At 41.8% G+C, this 19,600-nt stretch overlaps 3 protein-coding genes across 7 annotated transcripts in view; 2 read left to right on the top strand and 1 right to left on the bottom strand.

The window, feature by feature from the left end:
• The window catches only part of LOC109627165 (pro-neuregulin-2, membrane-bound isoform-like), a 51,794-nt gene extending 48,313 nt beyond the window's left edge, over positions 1-3,481 (top strand). For all 4 annotated transcript variants that reach the window (XM_069532051.1, XM_069532050.1, XM_020083606.2 and 1 more), the window contains one exon: positions 50-3,481. In XM_069532051.1, coding sequence (XP_069388152.1) covers positions 50-529 — 480 coding nt within the window. In that variant the 3' untranslated portion in view covers positions 530-3,481. The remainder of the gene's footprint in view (positions 1-49) is intronic.
• Positions 3,482-4,386: 905 nt separating this feature from the next.
• Positions 4,387-7,966, top strand: LOC109627895 (N-acetyllactosaminide beta-1,3-N-acetylglucosaminyltransferase 2-like). Of its 2 annotated transcripts, none has more exons than XM_020084728.2 (2): positions 4,387-4,888; positions 5,645-7,966. In XM_020084728.2, exon 2 carries the CDS (start codon positions 5,693-5,695, stop codon positions 7,040-7,042), a length of 1,350 nt encoding a protein of 449 aa, XP_019940287.2. In that variant the 5' UTR covers positions 4,387-4,888; positions 5,645-5,692; the 3' UTR covers positions 7,043-7,966. The 2 variants fall into 2 exon arrangements, with proteins under 2 accessions (XP_019940287.2, XP_019940279.2); XM_020084720.2 differs by having other exon boundaries at positions 4,390-4,888; positions 5,689-7,966.
• On the bottom strand, positions 7,687-19,457 carry ctsf (cathepsin F). The gene is made up of 20 exons (XM_069532053.1): positions 19,036-19,457; positions 18,312-18,422; positions 17,518-17,599; positions 16,169-16,230; positions 15,940-16,012; positions 15,332-15,445; positions 15,071-15,219; positions 14,870-14,966; positions 14,665-14,745; positions 13,803-13,922; positions 13,510-13,574; positions 12,676-12,766; positions 12,469-12,527; positions 12,098-12,120; positions 11,213-11,353; positions 10,387-10,418; positions 10,009-10,124; positions 9,816-9,924; positions 9,157-9,265; positions 7,687-9,054 (listed from the first exon to the last, which is right to left on the bottom strand). The coding sequence occupies exons 1-20, from the start codon at positions 19,282-19,284 to the stop codon at positions 8,856-8,858; spliced, it is 2,082 nt and encodes a 693-aa protein (XP_069388154.1). The 5' UTR covers positions 19,285-19,457; the 3' UTR covers positions 7,687-8,855.
• Positions 19,458-19,600: the final 143 nt, after the last annotated feature.

The raw sequence follows: 19,600 nt of genomic DNA, 5'->3' as shown, positions 1-19,600 counted from the left end.
AAATGTTGTAGATTGTAACAAACCCTCCATCCTCTGTTTCTTGTGTCAGGATGGAAGTTTATACAGGCAGCCTCGGCGTCCGCGGCGGCCCTACCTGACGGAGAGCACAGGAAGTCTACCGTCCAGCCCCTACCGTCTCCCTGATGATGAGGCCTACGAGACCACGCAGGAGTACGCATCATCGAGGGAACCCATTCGCAGTAGGCGACGCCCGCGACGCAACCGCCTCAATGGACACATCTCCCAGCGCTCAGCGGGACTACGGGACTACAGCTCACAGAGCTTCAGCGAGTCAGAAGAGGAAGAGGAGGAGGAGGAGGAGGAGGAGGACGCTCAAGGGGAGAGCACACCTTTCCTTAGTATGCAGAACATGAACGTGGACCCGCCTTTATCAGCCCCGGGTTTCCGTTCGTCTTCTGGTGCAGACACACGGACTCACCGCGGGCTGAGTCGGCCGGGGGCACGCAGCAACGGGCAGAGCCGCGGCTCCCAGTCGCAGCGCTTCAAGGCTGACAACATGCCCCTTTAAGACTTGAGCCCCCCCCCCGACACCCACTCATACACCCCTGCCACCCCTCACCCCCTCCACCTCACCCACGCCCCTTCCTCTTACACACAACCAGTGGACTAGAGACCCGCACCTAGGAGAAATATTTTTATTTTGTATAACAGACAGATATTCTAAACAAATGAAATATTTATTTTCATTTCAGCAAAAATTGTCTACTAGCTAACAGCAAAGACTTTTTTTATATCGGGGGGGGGGGTATTTATATGTAAAGTTTTTTGATTTACAGCATTATGAGAGATGAAAAAATAAGAGAATTACGTGCCAATTTTTTCACAAGTTAGATAAATAGAATAATATTGTGGTGCCTTTTGCTGTATGCTGAAGTCGGAGGTCCCATTGAGTTTTTGTAGCCTTTCTTATAAAGACTCCTCGTTTTTATATAGAGACCAACCCTCTTCCTTCCTTTTGCTTTGTTTTTTCTCTGATTTGGGATCTTCCTCTTTTTGAACTGTGATCTGATTATGTCATCATGCAATATTGATTCCTCCTGTGTAAAAGGTGTCTGTTTACATGAGTATGATCCATGCGACGCGCTCGTTTCACAGGGACATCTAGTCACTGACACAACCGGATGTGTAGGGTTAGTTTTCTCGGATGAATTTTGGGTGAATCTTGATCATTGGTCATTTATGTCCTCGTTCGCTGCCTGTCTATCATTTGTTGTTCTGTGACAACAAGAGTGTTAGGGAGTTGGGAAAGTGACTCCAGATTCCTCTGTAGGTGTTCAGGGTGCTGTCATGACACTGGTATTGTTTGCAGTGAGTGTGTGTATGTGTGTGTATGTGTGCACCTCATGAAAGCTCATTTTGTTGGCGCCACTGTTCACCTTGGAGGGTGTGGTCTCTTGTTTGACTGACACGCTCCTCCCACCAATCCTCACGCTGCCAGAAGCTCCATTGCACTGTAAGAACCTCCCTCATTGGTCGGGGAGCTGCCGATCCAAACCGAACCCAACCAGTCCAGTTGTAATCCAGCCTGACTCTGGCCTCCCGTGGACTGCCCAGCCCGCCCGTTTCCTATGCCAGCAGCTTAGAGCCGCACTGTGTCTCAGGACTTCCCCCATCACATCACAGCCAAAAGACTCAAACCAGAGAGAGCTCGTCATCTCAGTTGCAGTTCAGTCCGCAGGCCAGATCCATGTCCCCTCACTCTCACTCCTGTCCGTCAGTTTGTCAGGTTTGTTGCATTCACTCGTGGCCATGGTTAAGGGAGCATGGATAAAAACTCTTGGAATCAGAAGGGAAAGTCAGTTGCTTTCTTTAGAACTTATTTTTACTTCAAACGGTTGTGTGCATGCGTGTAAGTGGGCATGTGTGTAGCTGCGTGTGGGTCACTATGATGATGGTGATCAAAAACCTGGGAGACCACATCTGTTCGCTTTGATGCGGGGGCATAGCTAGGAATTCTGGGACCTCCTAAGAGGAGGATATCGGTCTGGGTTCCCCCTCTTTAATTTTTTTATTTAAATAATATAATCCTACTGGAAACTTTACGGGCCCCCTCCAGCTGTGGGCCCCTAGAATTGCCAACACCCCCCCCCCCACTAGCGATGCCACTGCTCTGATGGGGGGGAAATCGCTTGCAGGCCGCTGCGTGCAGGTTCACACCACTACAGGGCGAGTTTCCGAGTTTGTTCTACTTTTTCTTTAGCTCACAGCCAAATGGTGTTATATGATAATACTGATTACTGCATCCTTGATTTGCATTCCTATACCTTTATTGATTGAACTTCTTTTTGCTTGGTCATATTGACTGAATGATCTGTTTCGTGTCTGTCTCTGTCTGCCCCCCTCCAACTTACATCACCCAGACCCTCACCTCCATGTCTTTCTCACCCCTGTATCGACCAATCAGAAGCAACTAGTGGATGGATTTTGGCCCCATCTCCAGACGAGTACACTGAGCAGCACATGAACAGTAGGCTGATCATGTCAGAAACTCTTCCACCTCAAATATACATCAGGTTTAGAGACCCTGTCAAGCTCGCTGAGGAAAATAATACTGTGTCAGATACAATATGTGTCCCTATTAGAGTTGTGTTTTTTTGTTTGTTTTCTGTTTTCACACAGAAGATGCATGGATCACAGATATAGAGAGAATCTTAAAAATGACAAAGAGCCCCGCAGATTCAGGGGAATCATACTAGAACTATATAAAAAAATTATTTGGGTTCCTGGGCCCAAAGGTCTGGCTAGTTTTGTCTTACTATCACTGTAATAATCAATCTGGGATTTGCAATGTGGAAATACTGCAAGTGAGGGTAGTGTGCTTCTAGAGCTAGTTGAAATGTTAACACCCCCCACCCTAGTTCTCACCCTGCACTTCCCACCCTTACCCTTTACATAGACGCATACATTTTGCACATGCTGATGTACATTACTATATACATAAAGAAGCACACATGACATTTACACACACTCTCTCTCTCTCACACACACACACACACACACACACACACACACACACACACACACACACACACACACACACACACACACACACACACACACACACACAGTCCTTCCATGTGTTTGTGTTTGTCAAGCAGTTTGCCTTTGTCTTTTTTACCTACTGACTCCCTCACTCCTACACCTCTTTCCCACCCTGTCCTCCCCCTCTCCTCCCCTCTCCTCTCAACCCCCCATCCCCCTGCATGTCCTAGTGGTACTGGTAGTTGGGTGCATGGAAAAAGCAGCAAGCAAATCGTTTTTCCACTCGGTGAAAAAATAAAAAATAAAAATGTGTCTTCATTTTAACATTCAGCAATAAATCCCCCTTTCTCTTCATGTCCCATCATTCTTGGAATATGCTAGAAGATTTTTTGCAAGTTTTATCAAAAACGTACAACTTGTAAAAGAAGAAAAATCCAAAACCACCCCTTCATATGGAAAATAAAACTTTATTCCTACAGTTTTGAAACAGTCCTGTCATCTTTGTTTAAAAAACCCTGCTGTTTGTTGTTTTCGTTACAGACTTTAAGATATTGTTGTCATATTGTATTTACAGAAAGAGGTCAAACCAACAGCTGTATCATGTGTACACGGAGAATACAAATCAGAGTTGCAAAGACAGAAACACTTGTGGAAATATGGAAATAGCGACTTCTCTGTTTGTTAATAAACAACATCAAATTAAATCTTTTTTATATATTCACAAGCCACAATTTGCCTCACAGGGCATAACAATCTGTACAAGGTGTGATATCCTCTGTCCTTAACCCTCATCAAGAAAAACCTCACGGAGAATCTCAAGTGAGGGGGTATTGCTCAACATTTTATATCCAAGATTACTTACAATATTTCATACTATTACTAAAATAATTTGCTGAAAAAGGAATAGTTCTATTCTAATAATAATTGTATAGATTTTAAAAGGTGTGTGACAGATCCAATTTTTCAAGCGGAACTCAAACCTGAAGGAGCCGAGGACATGCACATATTTACTGAGCTTGTCTGTCCACACTTCTTCTCTCACTTCATCAAAGGTCCTGGGCCAGACTCAAACCAGGTGTGTTGTAGCCACCAGGACGTCTTCTTTGTGCTGAGATAAACCCCCATCAGAGTGACGGAGCAGCAGTGCCCATAACAAGAAAACAGGGATGCAAACATTATAACACATCATAGCAGTTTCAAATGCCACAGACACCGGCAACATGAGTAGATCGAGACCTTTAAGTCTCGATCTGCACCTGCTGGTTGCTGGTGTCGGGCACCGCCTCTCAATTCAACTCACAACAGGTTTTTCTGTCATGGAATGTTGCGTCACCAAAGTTTCAGGATTCCAGACACACTCTGGCCCCTCTTTGAATTTCTTGTTTGAGCTGATAACTGAACGGCTTTGTGGGGATGAGGCTCAGAGTTTGTAGAGGTCCATGTCAGACAACTAATCTTACACATGCAGTTGTAGTGGGGTTAGAATATATTGGCATCAACATTAAGCTAAAAGCACGAATTGAAGATGACCAGTTTTCTTTTGTAATTAACTTTTGTCATGCAGGTCGCTGAGTTTCCCTTTGTTTCTGATTCCACTTCAGCCCATCAGATGCAAAGTAACAACTCGTAACTCCTGTTTGTTCTCTTTCTGTCAGTAGGTGTAACCCTTGTGCACACATCTCAGTCAGTGTATTTAATGTAAAGTGTTCAGTCAACTGGACCTGCAGCTGCCAACAGGAGTTCCGGCTGAAGTAAAGAAAACGCCTTGATTAATCGCCAGACTGATTGTCTGGATCACATCTTTGGTTCACTTGCATTGACCTTAAGCTTTGGTTAACAGAGCAGATGAATGTTCAGTGAATGAAGGAGGCTTCACTTCAAACAGGTAGGCAAAGAAAACAAATTACTCTTTATATTTCCACCTCAGCACTTTAAAAGAGGATGAGCTCATCTAATAAAATAATGCACTCATTTGAGTTTTCATCTGCTGATATAACTGTAATTTGAATGAATGAATAATTCACTCGTTCATATCTGACACGAGGAAGCGCAGTTGGCAAAATAGTTTTCACACAGGTTGCATTTAGTGACTGATCTTTGATGTATATTAGTTGTTATGAAGTTGAAGAAGTTAATGCAGCTGCTGAAAAAGATCGTGTGATACAGTTAGAAACTCAAGAAAAGCTGCTAAATTGACCTTTTGACAAGATAGTTTTTGGTTTTGTGACTTTCAAATATGAGCTTTTTCTGTTACTGCTTATGTCTCACACAATAATAGAAGTCAGGATATTTACTGTATTTACATTATAAACAGCAGTTTAGTAATACTAAATATAATGTGAATAATATTGAGCAAAAATAATATATAAAACTAATTCGTAAATCTCTGGTCTTATGTCTCACTTTAAGACCAATAAACCGATTTAAATATTGAAGGTTGATTATATTCTTCAAGGTGCACTCGGACACATGTTTAATCTTACTGTTCCTGGAGCAGCAATATTTTGTACAGATATGTTTGAAAACTTGGCCAAACAATATTAACAGAATGTTAAGTAGAAATATTAGGTTGAAGTTTTTCCTCTCTTATTCTGACACACCAGCTTTGACCCTATAATGTATTTTGACTCTTTTTACACAGATTTAAGTTTGGTCCAAACTCACAAACTGCTTGTGTATTTGCAGAGGAATGGCAGTGTGTCACTGTAACTGGTACGGCGTGGTAATCTGCTTGTGCAGCCCGTGCATTTGCCTGCTCCTGCTCCTGCTCTTCACCTACACCTGTTTGATGCTGAGTAAAAACGTAACAAACCCCAAAGGTGCTCATTTTGTGGCCCCCGGAACCTTCAGAAATGACAGCTTTGCCCCGATGCCTAAATCTTTCTGGGCGCTCTCCTTGCAAGGTAACAGCCTCTGGAACCATCTGCAGTTGGTCACTGAGCGCCACCACAACCCCATCCTGGCTCCCCACAACAGAAAGATGAGGTTTGACAATGAATCCCTGCTGTGGCAAGGTTTCTCTGAAGTTACACATTTGGAGAATGGGACGTCAAAGTTTGACATGCAACCACAGCCAATTAAAGACTTTGTGAGCCACATGCATCAGAGGGATTACCCGATCCTCTTACAGCCGGATGGTATGTGTGGAGCTGGGGCAAAAAACGAGAAGAAGCGCCCTCTTCTCCTCATTGCCATCAAGTCATCAGAGCTGAACTTAAGGAACCGACAGGCCATTCGACGGACGTGGGGCCAGGTGGGTTGGGTGGCAGGACACAGCAGGAACAAGAGCAGCGGAGAAGAAATTGGGGGGTATGTCCGCAGGGTCTTCCTGCTCGGTAGAGAAAACCGAGAGAACCTGAGTGCAGGTGTGTCCGAGTTTCTGCAGACAGAGAGTGAACTGTATGGAGACATTCTGCAGTGGGACTTCAAGGACACATTTTTCAACCTCACCCTGAAGGACGTGCTCTTCTGGAGCTGGTTCTCGAATGTCTGTGGCAGCATTCAGTTCGTCTTAAAGGGAGACGATGACGTCTTCGTCAACAGCATGAAAATGATAACCTATCTGCAGGACCAGCTCAAGAAGCCACAAGTACATGAGACGATGAAAGACTTCATGGTTGGACAAGTCATCAGTGAGGCAGCGCCCATCCGAGCCAGAAACTCCAAGTACTTCATCCCTGAGAGCTTCTACAAGGGCCTCTATCCTTTGTACGCAGGCGGGGGCGGGGTGGTGTACTCAGGTCTGCTGACCAGACGTCTACACCTGATGTCCAAAAGGGTTCACCTGTTCCCCATTGACGATGTTTACGTGGGTATGTGTATGGTTCGGCTCAACATTTCCCCGATCAACCACCCCGCCTTCCTCACGTTTGACTTTGCCGCAAAAGAGGAGAAGGATCCGTGCTTGTATCACAGCATATTATTGGTCCACAAGCGAAGCCCCCAAGAGATAGTGAACCTGTGGGCAGACATGAAAAAGACACAGACACAGTGTTGGGATGTGCCCCTGAGGAAAACAGGCCCAGGACAAGGAACCTAAACTCTGATTTATGCAAGAGCTGTTACAACAAATTGAGCATCTGAGCTTAACCCTCTTTATCTTTTTGCGTAAGACATCGACACTGTCACATCCCCCCATGTTTCCTGATAATCCGTCCTGTAGTTGCTGTGTAATCCTACTGACTAACACACAAAGAAACTAACAAAAGAAACCAATGAAAACAGGAGCTCCTTGGCAGATAATTTTTTTCTTCATGTGTTTCTCTCACCCTGCAGCTCAGTTAGCTTCTCATGTGCCGTTTCTTTCTGACTGCTAACAGGCCCTTTAACAACCCCTCATTATCCAAAAATATTTCAGATTTAAAGAAATTTAAAAAATATAGATGTGAGTTTAATGAGGTCCTGATTTGGGACCATTGTTTTCTCCTGTCACACCTCAGGGAATGTGGTCACCTACGAACTATACTGATTGATCTGGTTCCACTGGCTGTAGAAGAAACTGCTCAATGGCTTCATGCCAAGTATTGCGAGCTAATATTTTGAGAATTGAGGCAGTGTGCTGCCCTGTAATGGACTAGTGACCTGTCCTCCTGCCTCTTGCTCAATGTCAGCTGAGATTGGCTCAAGTCCCCCCCAGACCTTCAGAGGATATGCAGCACAGATGAATCATGGATGGATACATGGTGCACACGGAGAATATGTTTATTTCTCACCAAACCTGAAAAGCTGTGAAAGGCAAGTTTTTTGAGTCAGGATTGTTTCTTTAGAAAATTTATTTTTAGTGAACCCCAGTCTAGATTGAATTTAGCGTGTTAGTTTTTAATTTCTCTGCACTCTAAACTTAGAAAGTGATGCAACTCTTTTGGGTAGAATTGTATTTAAAGTGGCAAAGGCTTTCTGAAATCTGTTTCTGGTGTAAAAAATCTGAAATTAAAATAATAAATCAACCAAGTTAAAAACAAGATTTAAACTCATCTCCGGGATGAATGTCCTGTGTGTGTGTGTCTCATTTATCTACCACAACCTACTTCATACAAAGACTGTCGTTAGCCTTCCTGGCAGAAAATCTTTTCCAGTTAACATAAATGTTTAGCTAAAAGAAACACAAAAACAAATCACACATAATATATGTACCTTGGCTTGAGAGTGCACAGAGTATCACCAAGAAGAAAACACAAATGCCTTTAGTGATTCTTAAAATTGTCCATCAGTGTGAATGTGAGAGGGAATGTTGTCTGTCTGTGTTTGTTCTGTGATTGACAGTCGAACCTGTCCTGGGAGTCCTGCACCTTTCTCCTCATGTCAGGTGTGACTGGCTCCCGCCCCCACTGCAACCCTTAATAAGCTCATGCATGAAAAGCCTGGTTGTTATATGCCTCTCAGGACAAAAACAACTACAAAAATGATCCTTGCAGCTTCCATACTCATCAATCAAGTCAGCAAATACTTCAAACCTTACAGGAATGTAAATTAATTTCAAACAATAAGGATTTTGGAAGGTGAAATGTATGAGTTTCTGTTCATTTTTATCAGGACACTGATCAGATACAAACGTTTACCTTAGCAGGGACCCTGAAAATGTTTTACATCACCTGGATATAAAATGTACTGGTAATACAGCAAAACCTCCACTGGAGGTCTCGTCTTAATTGTTAACAACAAGCACGACTTGTTTTGTCCTTCCTCTGTAAGTTCACGTTCACTCAGTGAGCCCAGGGTCTCCCACAGCGGCTGCAGCCTGAGGATCCCTGCATCGGTCAGTGATAACAGCACAGTCACACTGTCACGTGATTTTCACAGCTCTCACTCTCAGCTGTCCACGTCCTCTGCTGTGAGCCAGTTTCTGTCCTTCCTTATTTGTCCTCCTCCTCTTCTTCACTGTCCTCCTCCTCGCTCTCACTGTACTGGTAGTTACAGCGGTTGGTGTTCACAAACAGGTCGCTCTCGTCGTCCTCAGAGTCACTGACCTCCTCTTCCTCCTCTTTTCCTGCCGTCTCCTGCTGCTTGTTTGTCTTGTCCTGTGCTGAAGACTCCTCCATAAAACCCTCGGGCCTGGAGAAGAACGTACAGAACATCACAGCACACTCAGTAACACCTGACCAACTGATGCTGGTTGTATGATGTGTTGTGTTCTCTCAGTGTGTTGTCACTCACCAGAGCTGCTGTTTCTGCAGATGCTGAATGTGATCTTTGTAGAGAATGAAACTGATCTCTGCCTTCACCTTCTCTCCTTCCTCGATAGGATCCACTATCACATAGTCACCTTGAGGATCAGAGAGCACGCACACAGTTCATGACAGTACAACGGTAGAGTCACAACTCTAGACTCAAACAGTTATAGATCTAGTTCAATCAGTACTATGACTGATAACGCTGTTTCACTGGTGTCATCAATCGTATCTGTCTTATTTTAAGAGCGTTATTAGTCGTATTGGTTTTCAACAAGCGGCAACACACTGTCATCACCCATTGGTTTGTGAGCTGCCATTTTGAAGCTTAAACTTTTGAAATCTGTGAACTTGAGTTTTTATGTGTGTGTGTCTCTGAGTAGGTCTTTACTGTGGACATGATTACTTTAACCAGCCTGAGAGATAGAATTACCAGTAAAACTGTCTTTTCTACAGAGAATTTAACAAAATAATCTCTATTCAAGCATATATCTATAAATATATATATTAGATATTTACCATAATCCCCATCCTGCTGTCAGCAGTGATTAGATTTCAGAGCTGGCTGGCACTGATCTGATCACACTACCAGGCTATAGTGTTAGTAGTATTTATACTGTCTATTCGTCCTGCTCCATCAGTTACCTCTCTTGATCCAGATGTTCTTGCGGAACTTGGTGGGCATGCTCACCAGGAAGATCTCACCCTGAGCCGTGACAGTTTCATGGAGGTTGTTACCACGGCTACCAGTGATCTACAGAAGGAGGATGGAGACGAGAGTTGATTCGACGCTCAGCTGTTTACTCTGGTGTGTGAACATGTTTAACACACAGCTCACCTTCACTATCTGCTGCTTCTCTGTGGGCGTCACAAAGTCTCCCAGAACCTCCTGGACCACGTGTTTGCGTTTGGTGGCTTGCGACATTATTCCAGAGGCTGAGCTGCAGGAGCCTTCTGAGGAGAGGAGGAGGAGGAGGAGTGAGGTCACAGAGAGGGTGATGGTCCAACAGTGGTGAGCTGCTAATGACAAACAACAAAACAGATCATATATTCAAAACTAGAAACTGTTGAGTTAAGCACACAGCAGTTAGTTAACAATGCATCAACTGTGATAAAGCTGTATCTCCATCGTCGAGTTTTCGGCCCTCTTTCTGATGAACACGAACATTAGCACAGTTAGCTGAGCAAGCTAACAGCAGCTCACATCTCTACACACGTGTCAGCCACGTCAGCAGGCTGTATAAATACCTTGAGGCAGACAAGGGACGCTGTGGAGTGTCCTCAAAGCTCAGAGTGTGTCACAAGAGACGGACAGAGGCGAAACAGAATGTAGAATGTCTCAGAGAAGCTAAACATGTGTCCGTGTTTTCTAACAGGAAGCGTTCACTGCCGGTGTCCACTTATGCTCCCCTGTCAAAATAAAAGCCTCTGTCTGTTTTCATAGTATCTGTAGGATAAACAAGGCTTCATATTACTCTTTACAATATGAATGCTATTTCACTTGCTATTCGTTTCTATTATGTGTCTGAATAATTTACTCATAGCTGGTTATTTCCTCCTTATATCGTAGATCATCGTAGATCAACATAGACTGTATATAAAGAGGTCTCAACACGAGACTATTCGTTCCGTGGCAGTGGCTTTGCATTGTGGGAAATAGAGTTTTGTAAAGTCTCAATGTGGGCAACATTCAAGAACACCAGTGTTCGGGGAAGCTCTTGTTTTCACATCCATCATAAGGTGCCATGGGTACAAGAAAAGGTCTTTACTGATGGCAGTGTTATTATTATTACCATTACTGTTGTTATTATTATTATTGTTGAATGAAATATTCCAGCCACCACTTTGTTTAATGAAATGTTCAATCCATCTTAATTTTTATTATGGTTAACCAGCAAATACATAACATAAACTTATTGTACATTTGATGAGCTAATACATTTCCACACAGTTGCCTTATAGCAACAAAGTTGCAGATTTGAATCTCAGTTCAGTCCTGGTCTTTCTGTGTGTTTGCATGTTCTCCTTGTGCTTCCTCTCACAGTCCATACACATGCAGATTAGGTAGATCAGAGACTCTAGATTGGACATGCATGTGAATGTGAGTGTGAATGGTTGTTTGTCTCTGTATGTTGGTCATCAGGTTGTACCGCCCCAATGTTGGCTGGGATTGGCTCCAGCCTCTAAAGGACAGTAGTATAGATGATGGGTATTCCAGTGTGTTTTAGGAAAAGAACACCATACACAAACAATAGGATTCCAATATTTTTTTATTCAACCTTCACTCATTTCTCATCACTGTCTTACAGCAGTTATTACAGTTGCACTGCAGTTATGTAGTAATGTGCAAATTATTGCATCGTAAAATCTAAATTTTCTTTAAAAAGACCCTCTCAAGAACCACTTCAGCATAAACACTGCTAACAAAACCAAACGGACAAAACAGACGTCTACAGCAACTAGTGCACACACCTCATCAAACATGGGCTCAGTTAGCGTGAGGAGAGATGAGATAAAAACCAACAGTACCTAAAACACAGCAATCACAATTACCTGCAGGACTAACGGAATTAAATGTTCTAAAAACACTAAATGTACTTCAATTAAAATTATCAGAACATTTCAGAGCAAAGCTAGCTTTATTAGAGCTGGTATGTTTTTGGTAACAGGAGTTAGATGTGGAGGAGGAACACTGGTCTGGTTTTAATGAAAAAGTTGCTTCAGCAGGAACTTAATGTGTCTGACTGTGACACTCTTCATGCACTCTGGATCAAATGTGTGTGACGGGTGGAATGTTGCAGCCAGATGTAGTGTGTGTGTGTGTGTGTGTGTGTGTGTGTGTGCGTGAACACACTAATAATATGTTATTAGTGCTTTAATTGACGACAGCAGATGAGCACATCTTGTTGATCCCACATGCATTGGACCCCCTGTATAGGTTGTAGTAACCCTGTGAGAGAGAGAGAGAGAGAGACTGTCAGTAAAAGTGACAAAGTAAATTTATTTGTAATCTTTATTTTTGTTGTGTAATGAAACCAGCCCATGAATTAAATATGATAGAAAACATTAGTTATTTTTGCAGAGTGCAACAAAGAAGTAAGTCTGTGGCCTCATTACATGACGTAAAAACAACATTTCTTTGTTAGTCTCAGAAACACTGAATATTTAAACATGTTGCTTCGCTGTGTTACTGAATTCTACTGAACTGTAAAGATTTCATGTATGAAACAATTAATTGAGAAGAAAACTGGCAGATTGATTTGTAATAAATGCAGTCTTTAGTCCCCTGTGGTCTTACCTGCTCTCCATAATCCTCCCCCCAGCTGTTTTTGATGGCCCAGAATGGGATACCTTTACCTGAAAACACAGAAACATCCATACAATGTACTTTACTGCATCTGAAAACATCAACCTTTAAAACAAACGTGTCTGTCACTTGATTGTCAGGACTAAGGTCTGTGTAATTGAAGGGAGGGTAAAAACAGCTTAAAAAAAAAAAACGTACGTTCTCCGTATCCCACCATCAGGACAGCGTGGTCAATCATCCACGGGTTGCAGAAGATCTTCAAGGGGTGAGATACACCCTTCCTGTAGAACTACAGGATACAATTTGAATGAATTAAACGTGTTTATATGCTGAAAAATCAAATTGTTGAGGACATGAGACATGCATCTTGACGTGATAAATAATCTAGATCTTGATGTACACACAAATGATGGTAGAGTAAGTAAAAGTATAGCCACTTTTAGATATGCAATCTTGAAATGATTCATAAAATTTTGCAGAGGAGCTGCATGTGAGAATACAAATGTCAGTTGCTGCGGAACCTTTTCTGAAATCATTCCTTCCAGTCCCCTGACAAAATGTCTGTAAAAATTCACAGCAAGCGAGTGGGAGTGTTGATGAGGTTTCTAACACATGAAAAAACTAAAAGAAAACAAATATCTCAGGATGAAAATGAGAAGTCACACATGTAGCAGATGCTGACAAAGATGTCACATTTGAGAACCAATGAGATTTGGGAGCTATTGACCATAAAGACTGACACCAGTATTGATGTGCTTTGTAAAAAAGCTGTGATTTCCTCAGTGGAATTAATACATCATGCCTCCAATACGTTCTAACCAGACTCCACCTCTCGCTGGTTCTGGACATTTTCCTGTTGTTGTGAACAATCTCCTGCAGCTTCTTCATTTGTGAGAGGCAAACTCCGGAAAATGTTTTTGACCCAATTTTACAGACATTTTCTAGAGTTCATACAACTGCTTATGTAAAATGTATGAGTCAGTCTCTGCTGTGGTGGCGTGAGGGTGTAATAGTGATGACTCAGCTGCTTACCTGCATCGCAAAGGCATTCAGAGCCACAGAGACTGGCCCATTTTCAGCAAGCCAAGCTGCAATCTCTGAATTAAAAAAAAATCAAGATCAGTCCATTTGACAGCTCTTTGCCTCACACCCTCAAAACCAAGAACACTTGTCTGAATTTTGTAATAACAATTATATACCTGTAGATTAACAGAGATCAGTCTCCACTACTTATTAAAGAACAAGTGTGTTTCAGAAGGCATCTCTGAGGATGTACTTATCAGTGCTTTGTCATCACTTTTCATTTATTTATTCAGCCCACTCACCCTTCTCGTCTTTGGACAGCTCCACAGAGCTGTTGATGTATGCAGCTACTTTCTTTGTAGCGAAGTCACAGCTCTGCTTCTTCCCGATGTAGGAGTAGTCAGTCTCTGTCTCCAGGCCACCTTCACCACAGACCAGGGAGAAGGAATGAAATGGTTAAAATTCACAAACGCAGCAGGACTTTCAACACAAAATGAAATATGATCCAATCCAGCATGAATCAGAGACATATCAGGGTTTCCACTCTGGTCAAAATCATGTAATATAATGGAAGGCTTAGTATTGACACATTTACACAATTTCTATTCCCAATTTGTTAATGATGCAGGGTTCATGATAAATTGTCTCTATTATAGGTGATGTCTACATACTACAAACTGTACAACAACTTGAGGACCATGACCTCATTTTGTTTTGTGGTTTTGTTACATGAACTATCTAAACTGGCTTCTCTAGGTCCTTCATTTGAACATGACTATGCTCTCCCTCTTTAACAATTTCAGAATGAAGGAAATCACACTATAAGGTTCACTGTAAGCTGTGAGTTATTGTCATGGCTTTGTGTAAAAGTTAATATTGTAATGAGTTGTTATATGCACCCCTAATAACCTAAAGTTAGAGTTACAGGACATATCTGTCATACTACACAGCGTCTTACCAACAGTAATTTAAAATACACAGATTTTTACAAAGTTAATTGTTATTTTAATCAATTCCCAGGTTTTCTGGGGTGTTGGAATCCTGCATATGCAACTCTGTGAATTCTCTCTCTTTTCTGCAGTTTGCTCAGAGTGGAAATAGGATGCAATTTTCCTTAAGAATGGAAGCAAAAAACTAAATGATGTTGGTAACATCTAATCTCACCCAGCTTCTCAATGGCTTCATAAGCGTTTGATGGCAGCCCTCCATTGCACGCCTGGTCCAAACCATCACAGTCAACCAGCTCTGCAAGAGGGCAAATCAATACACCAATCAAATCATGGCTTTAATCTGAAACAGTAAACAGAGATGTATTTTTCTGCAGGATTTTTCCGAATAATTTTCAGATTTCATGCGTCTTCTTCGTTACCTTGTTCAGACAGTGACACCAGAGTTCCATTTTTCAGGAACCACTGGCCCTCAATGTTCCCAGTGACAGAAAAGGCCCAGCAGGATCCACACATACCCTAAAAGAAACACACACACCTCAATATGAAGTAAGCAGGATGTGTGATTTATTCATTAGCAGCATGTTATTCAGAGCCCTGTAATTAAAGCTGTATGTTGGTACCTGATTCTTCACAGAACTGACAGCTCCATGATCCCGCCAATCCCAGCTGGCAGGGGCGGGACCTTTGGCGGGAGAGGCCGGTTTCATTGGTCGATGGAGGGTCCACTGGCTCAGGAGCGGGTTAAGGTATGTAGAGCGAAACTCTTCCTCTGGTAAAAAAAAAAAAAAGACAAAAGGAGAACAAATTTGTTTTACTTGAAGAAAAGCTGATGATGCAAACACCTAAAAAGAAGAAGAGACATTTCCTCATAGGACACGCACCGGTCAAGTCACTGAACTTAGTGACTCCATATTCCGCTGAGCCCTGATCCAGAGACTGGAGCTTCTCAGCAGTCTTGAGGTTCTCATGGAAGATGCTCAGACGACGGTCTGCCTCTGCAGGGTCAAAGTACACACATTTAAAGAACACTCTGACTTTCACCTGATTATTTTTAGTATTATTATTATTATAGGTGGAGCTCTTGAAATTCAATGAGATAGAAGGCAGATTATCAGTGTTATGCATTTTGAATACAAACCAACACATAACTTTTTAATTTTCTGTGACTGCTCCTCTCTTGCGAATTTTTGAAATTGTCTTTATTTTCTCCATGATAATAAATAAATTTTAATCCAATCCATCACCGACTAAGTAAAGCTGTAAATTACCATGTAGTGACATAAAGGTTTATGTCTTTTATTATTGTGTTTCTGAAATTGTATTTATAGTCATGTGGTGAAATTGTCATGGTTATATTGTAATTAATGTCTCATCTAAGATTTCTTTGCAAAATGTGATTTTGTTAATGCTTATTCACTGTGGATGAGATGCTTCTAACCAACATAAATCTACTGATTTAAAAGGTTGAGTTGAGTGATCAGCCACTTACCATCCTGGCTGCTGTAAACCTTATTGTACTTGACCATGAACTCTTTGAACTGCCCCAGCAGCTCCACAGATTCCTGTCAGATAAAGAGCAGAACAAACACACAATCAGTGACACAGACCTCAATCTCATGTTCATGTCCATTATAGCAGTTCACAACAAGAAGCACATAACAAGACTGAAGCGAACATCAACATTTTGTTTTTGGGTCTGATAATGGCTTAATATTTACCTCGAGAGGCGGGTTGATGGATAGATCCTCCACCTCGTTGGTCTCTTTCACTTGGAATTCAACTGATAAGAGAGACACATTTGGACATGATCACTTACTGAACCACACTCAGCCATGCAAATCTAAATGTAAAAAGTAGAACCACAACAAAGAGTATAATGTTATTAAATATAGCCTTTTTTCATTTGCAGGAAAAATAAAATTAATGTGGAAGTGGACACAGGTGGACTCATCCCTATTTAACCCTTTTCCTTATTTAACTCTCTGGTATAAACTTATTGACCAGGTTAGTAAACAGCAGCATTACACAATTTTCCAGGAATCAAGGTCGAAGTCTACTACCTTTTTCATCAATGTGATTTTTTAAATTAGAATCCAAAGAGCATTCTCTCTGGGGAACATTTGCACATGTCTTCAGTCAGTGACAAAGTCCATGAACTTACTGGTTGTAAAACTTTAGAGATTATTTTACATATATATATATATATATATATATATATATATATATATACATATATATATATATATCGTATCTGAACAACTTGACTGGGCCAATGTCATGCTGGAAGTCTCTGTTGCTATAGAGAGTAAAAGTGAGCACCCACTTTTAGAACAGTTCTGGTTCCGCATGTAAATTTCCCATTTCCTCCCATACAAGAAAATCCTTGTAAAAAATTTATCAAGTCTGGAATCAGGCTGATCAGCTACAAGATGAATTGTGTCCATCAAACATTTGATTCAGGGCAAAATAATATTGGAAAATGGAAAAAGGGCAAAGGTACAAGTACGTACTTATTGTAGCAGAGGAACTATGCATCCCATAAACCATTGTGAACCCGTAGGCTGGCCCTTACAAATACTTCTCTCCAGTACATGATCTGACTTGTAGTGATTTTCATCTCTAAAACCTGCAGCATGTTAGAAAGGGAAGCCGTTGTTGCTCTGTGGAAAACATAATGTAATGCTGAACCACTGTAGTTGACCAATCAGAGACACCCAAGGACTACATCTCCTTTTCTTAAGACGCAGTTGAAATCATAGAGACTTGTGGCTTCTACAGGAGAACACAACATTGTTTTACAATCTCATAGCTAAATTATATGGTCACAATATCATGGTTCATAATCAAAGACTCTATTCTGACAATGAATTGTATTTTTATTTCCAGAACCACACTGTTGAGTTTTATTACAAATGAAATAAAGCATCATGGGATAACACTGAAACGCCATAAACAATATATCAATAGTGATTGTTGCTAACCTGATAAACATATTTACAGAAAAGTCATGAATCGTTAATTCTGAAAGATTTCAGTGTGTTTGGCTGGTTCTGCGCTGCTGACTGACCTTTAGGTTGGCACTTCTGTTTGAGCAGAGTCGAAGTGCCCTGCCAGGGGATGTCCCACACTTCAAACATGCACAGCTCCGTCTGCCATAAACAAAAACATGCACAGTGCACAGAGATATTCAGATTACAAACATTCTCAGATTATTACACAGTCATATACAGTCTATATTTACAGTGTTAGAAATTGATTGAATAAGTGGATTAATACACTGCAAAACAAGCTGACAAATAAACCTATTGTTTTACATGTACAGCATGGTTTTGTTTCATTATTCAGATACAATGTGCTCTTTTGTTTGGGAATAGGTGTTAACTATGTAGTGTGGGGGAGGCAAACGAAGAAACAGGAAAAAATGTATGTCAGTTGAGTGTGTGCATGTATGTGAGACATAAACAGGCTTGGGGTTACTCCGAGTCACTCTCAAGTCACAAGATCAGATGACTGGTGACATAACTGCTGAACAAAAACAACAACACCGCTGCAATAACAAATCAATGCACAGCTAGAGGAACACAAGTACATCTCTATTTTGGCAAATTACTCTAAGCTTTTAAAAAATCTGTCATCTACTTATTTATTTATTTCTTTTGTGGTGGGATCTTAACCATTTTAATCATTAGGGTTTTTATTAGGGACAATTTAAGTGTCTTTTCACACTCATGGCCTCTTTGTGCCTGTTTCCCTTGATTCTCACCCCAACCAAACTCTACCCTAAACCTAATTCTAACCCTAATAGGTTCATATGGTCTATCTTCTCACAAAGATATGTGCACATACAAACACACACCCTACCTTGAGTTTCTGTGGCTGAGGGTAGAAGTCACATGTCCGGAGCATGGTGGATTTCTTGCACTGAGTGTTACTCACTTCCACTGTTATTGTGTAGCGGATTCCCTTAACCAGCTGCAACACACACACAGAGACAATGTTTTGTTTATTTACAAACAAGATCTTTTGCCCTATTGTTCAGAAATAACTGTCACACTCTTGTATGCTGGTGTTCATACTATAGTTGTACATCTGAATTACATTTGGTCAGAAGCCTTCAGTGAATCTGTTTCAGTATGAGGATGCTTTTTTTGCTGCATCATCATGGGCAGTGCTCTGCAGGTGAGTAGTGTAACTTCCGGTCAGAAAGAAACACACGTATTGAGAGGAATATGTTGCTTTTACTTGTCTTTGGAGTTTAATAATTGAGGTGTCGAAATAAAAAGAAATGCTGATTGTGAAGTGAAATATAAATCGTACTCTTCTATCTTCGTTGTACTCAGAAGGAATGTTTAGACCGCGGTGACTAGTGTATGATATTATTTTGAAGACGGGCCATTATTTCCGGTCTGTGTATGACTTGTTAAAGGGTCCGCAGCCTCACTCGTTTACAAAGAACTAAACCTTCTCTGACGTCATCGATCGATACATACTCAATACTCAGCCGCCACACTACGACACAATACAACGACTGTGTGTTGCGGATGAAATAATAAGACGATTAAAAGCCTCCATCTTTGTTTGTCACCTGTTTGGTCGCGGAGATGAAGCGGCTGATCTTGCGGAGGTGCATGGCGTTAGAGCCCCGGTTGTAGTGATCCTCGGCGAACTGCAGAGCCTTCTTCAGCCCGGGGTCAGACCCGTGGAGCTGGATGGGAGAACCGGGAGGCCCGAAGAGAGGCCGGTCCAGGTCCTCGCCGAGCCCGAGCACCGAGCCCAGCGCGGCGGCCACAGCCAGACACACGATCAGCGGAGAGCAGCGGAATCCAGCCTCCATGTTGGTGCCGTCGTGTCGAGAGAGATGTTCAGTCTGCGCTCGCTTTATAAACACGGATGTTTGTTTTCCGAGGAGAAGAATCGATCTGAAGTTATCAGCTGGTGTTAAACTCACAGAGACTCAGTGTTGTTGCCAAACAAACGTGATGAGGCTGTGGGAGGAGGAGTCAGATTTAATAATGAGAGAGGCGTGTTCAAGAGACACATACACACACACACACACACACACACACACTTATACATATATATATATATATACATACATATATATATATAGTGCTGCTTACTAACCCGTAATAACCCTTCATAGATACACA

Source organism: Paralichthys olivaceus, chromosome 9, assembly GCF_024713975.1.
Source record: "Paralichthys olivaceus isolate ysfri-2021 chromosome 9, ASM2471397v2, whole genome shotgun sequence".
Lineage (NCBI taxonomy): Eukaryota > Metazoa > Chordata > Actinopteri > Pleuronectiformes > Paralichthyidae > Paralichthys > Paralichthys olivaceus.
This window is presented reverse-complemented; position numbering and strand designations above follow the sequence as displayed.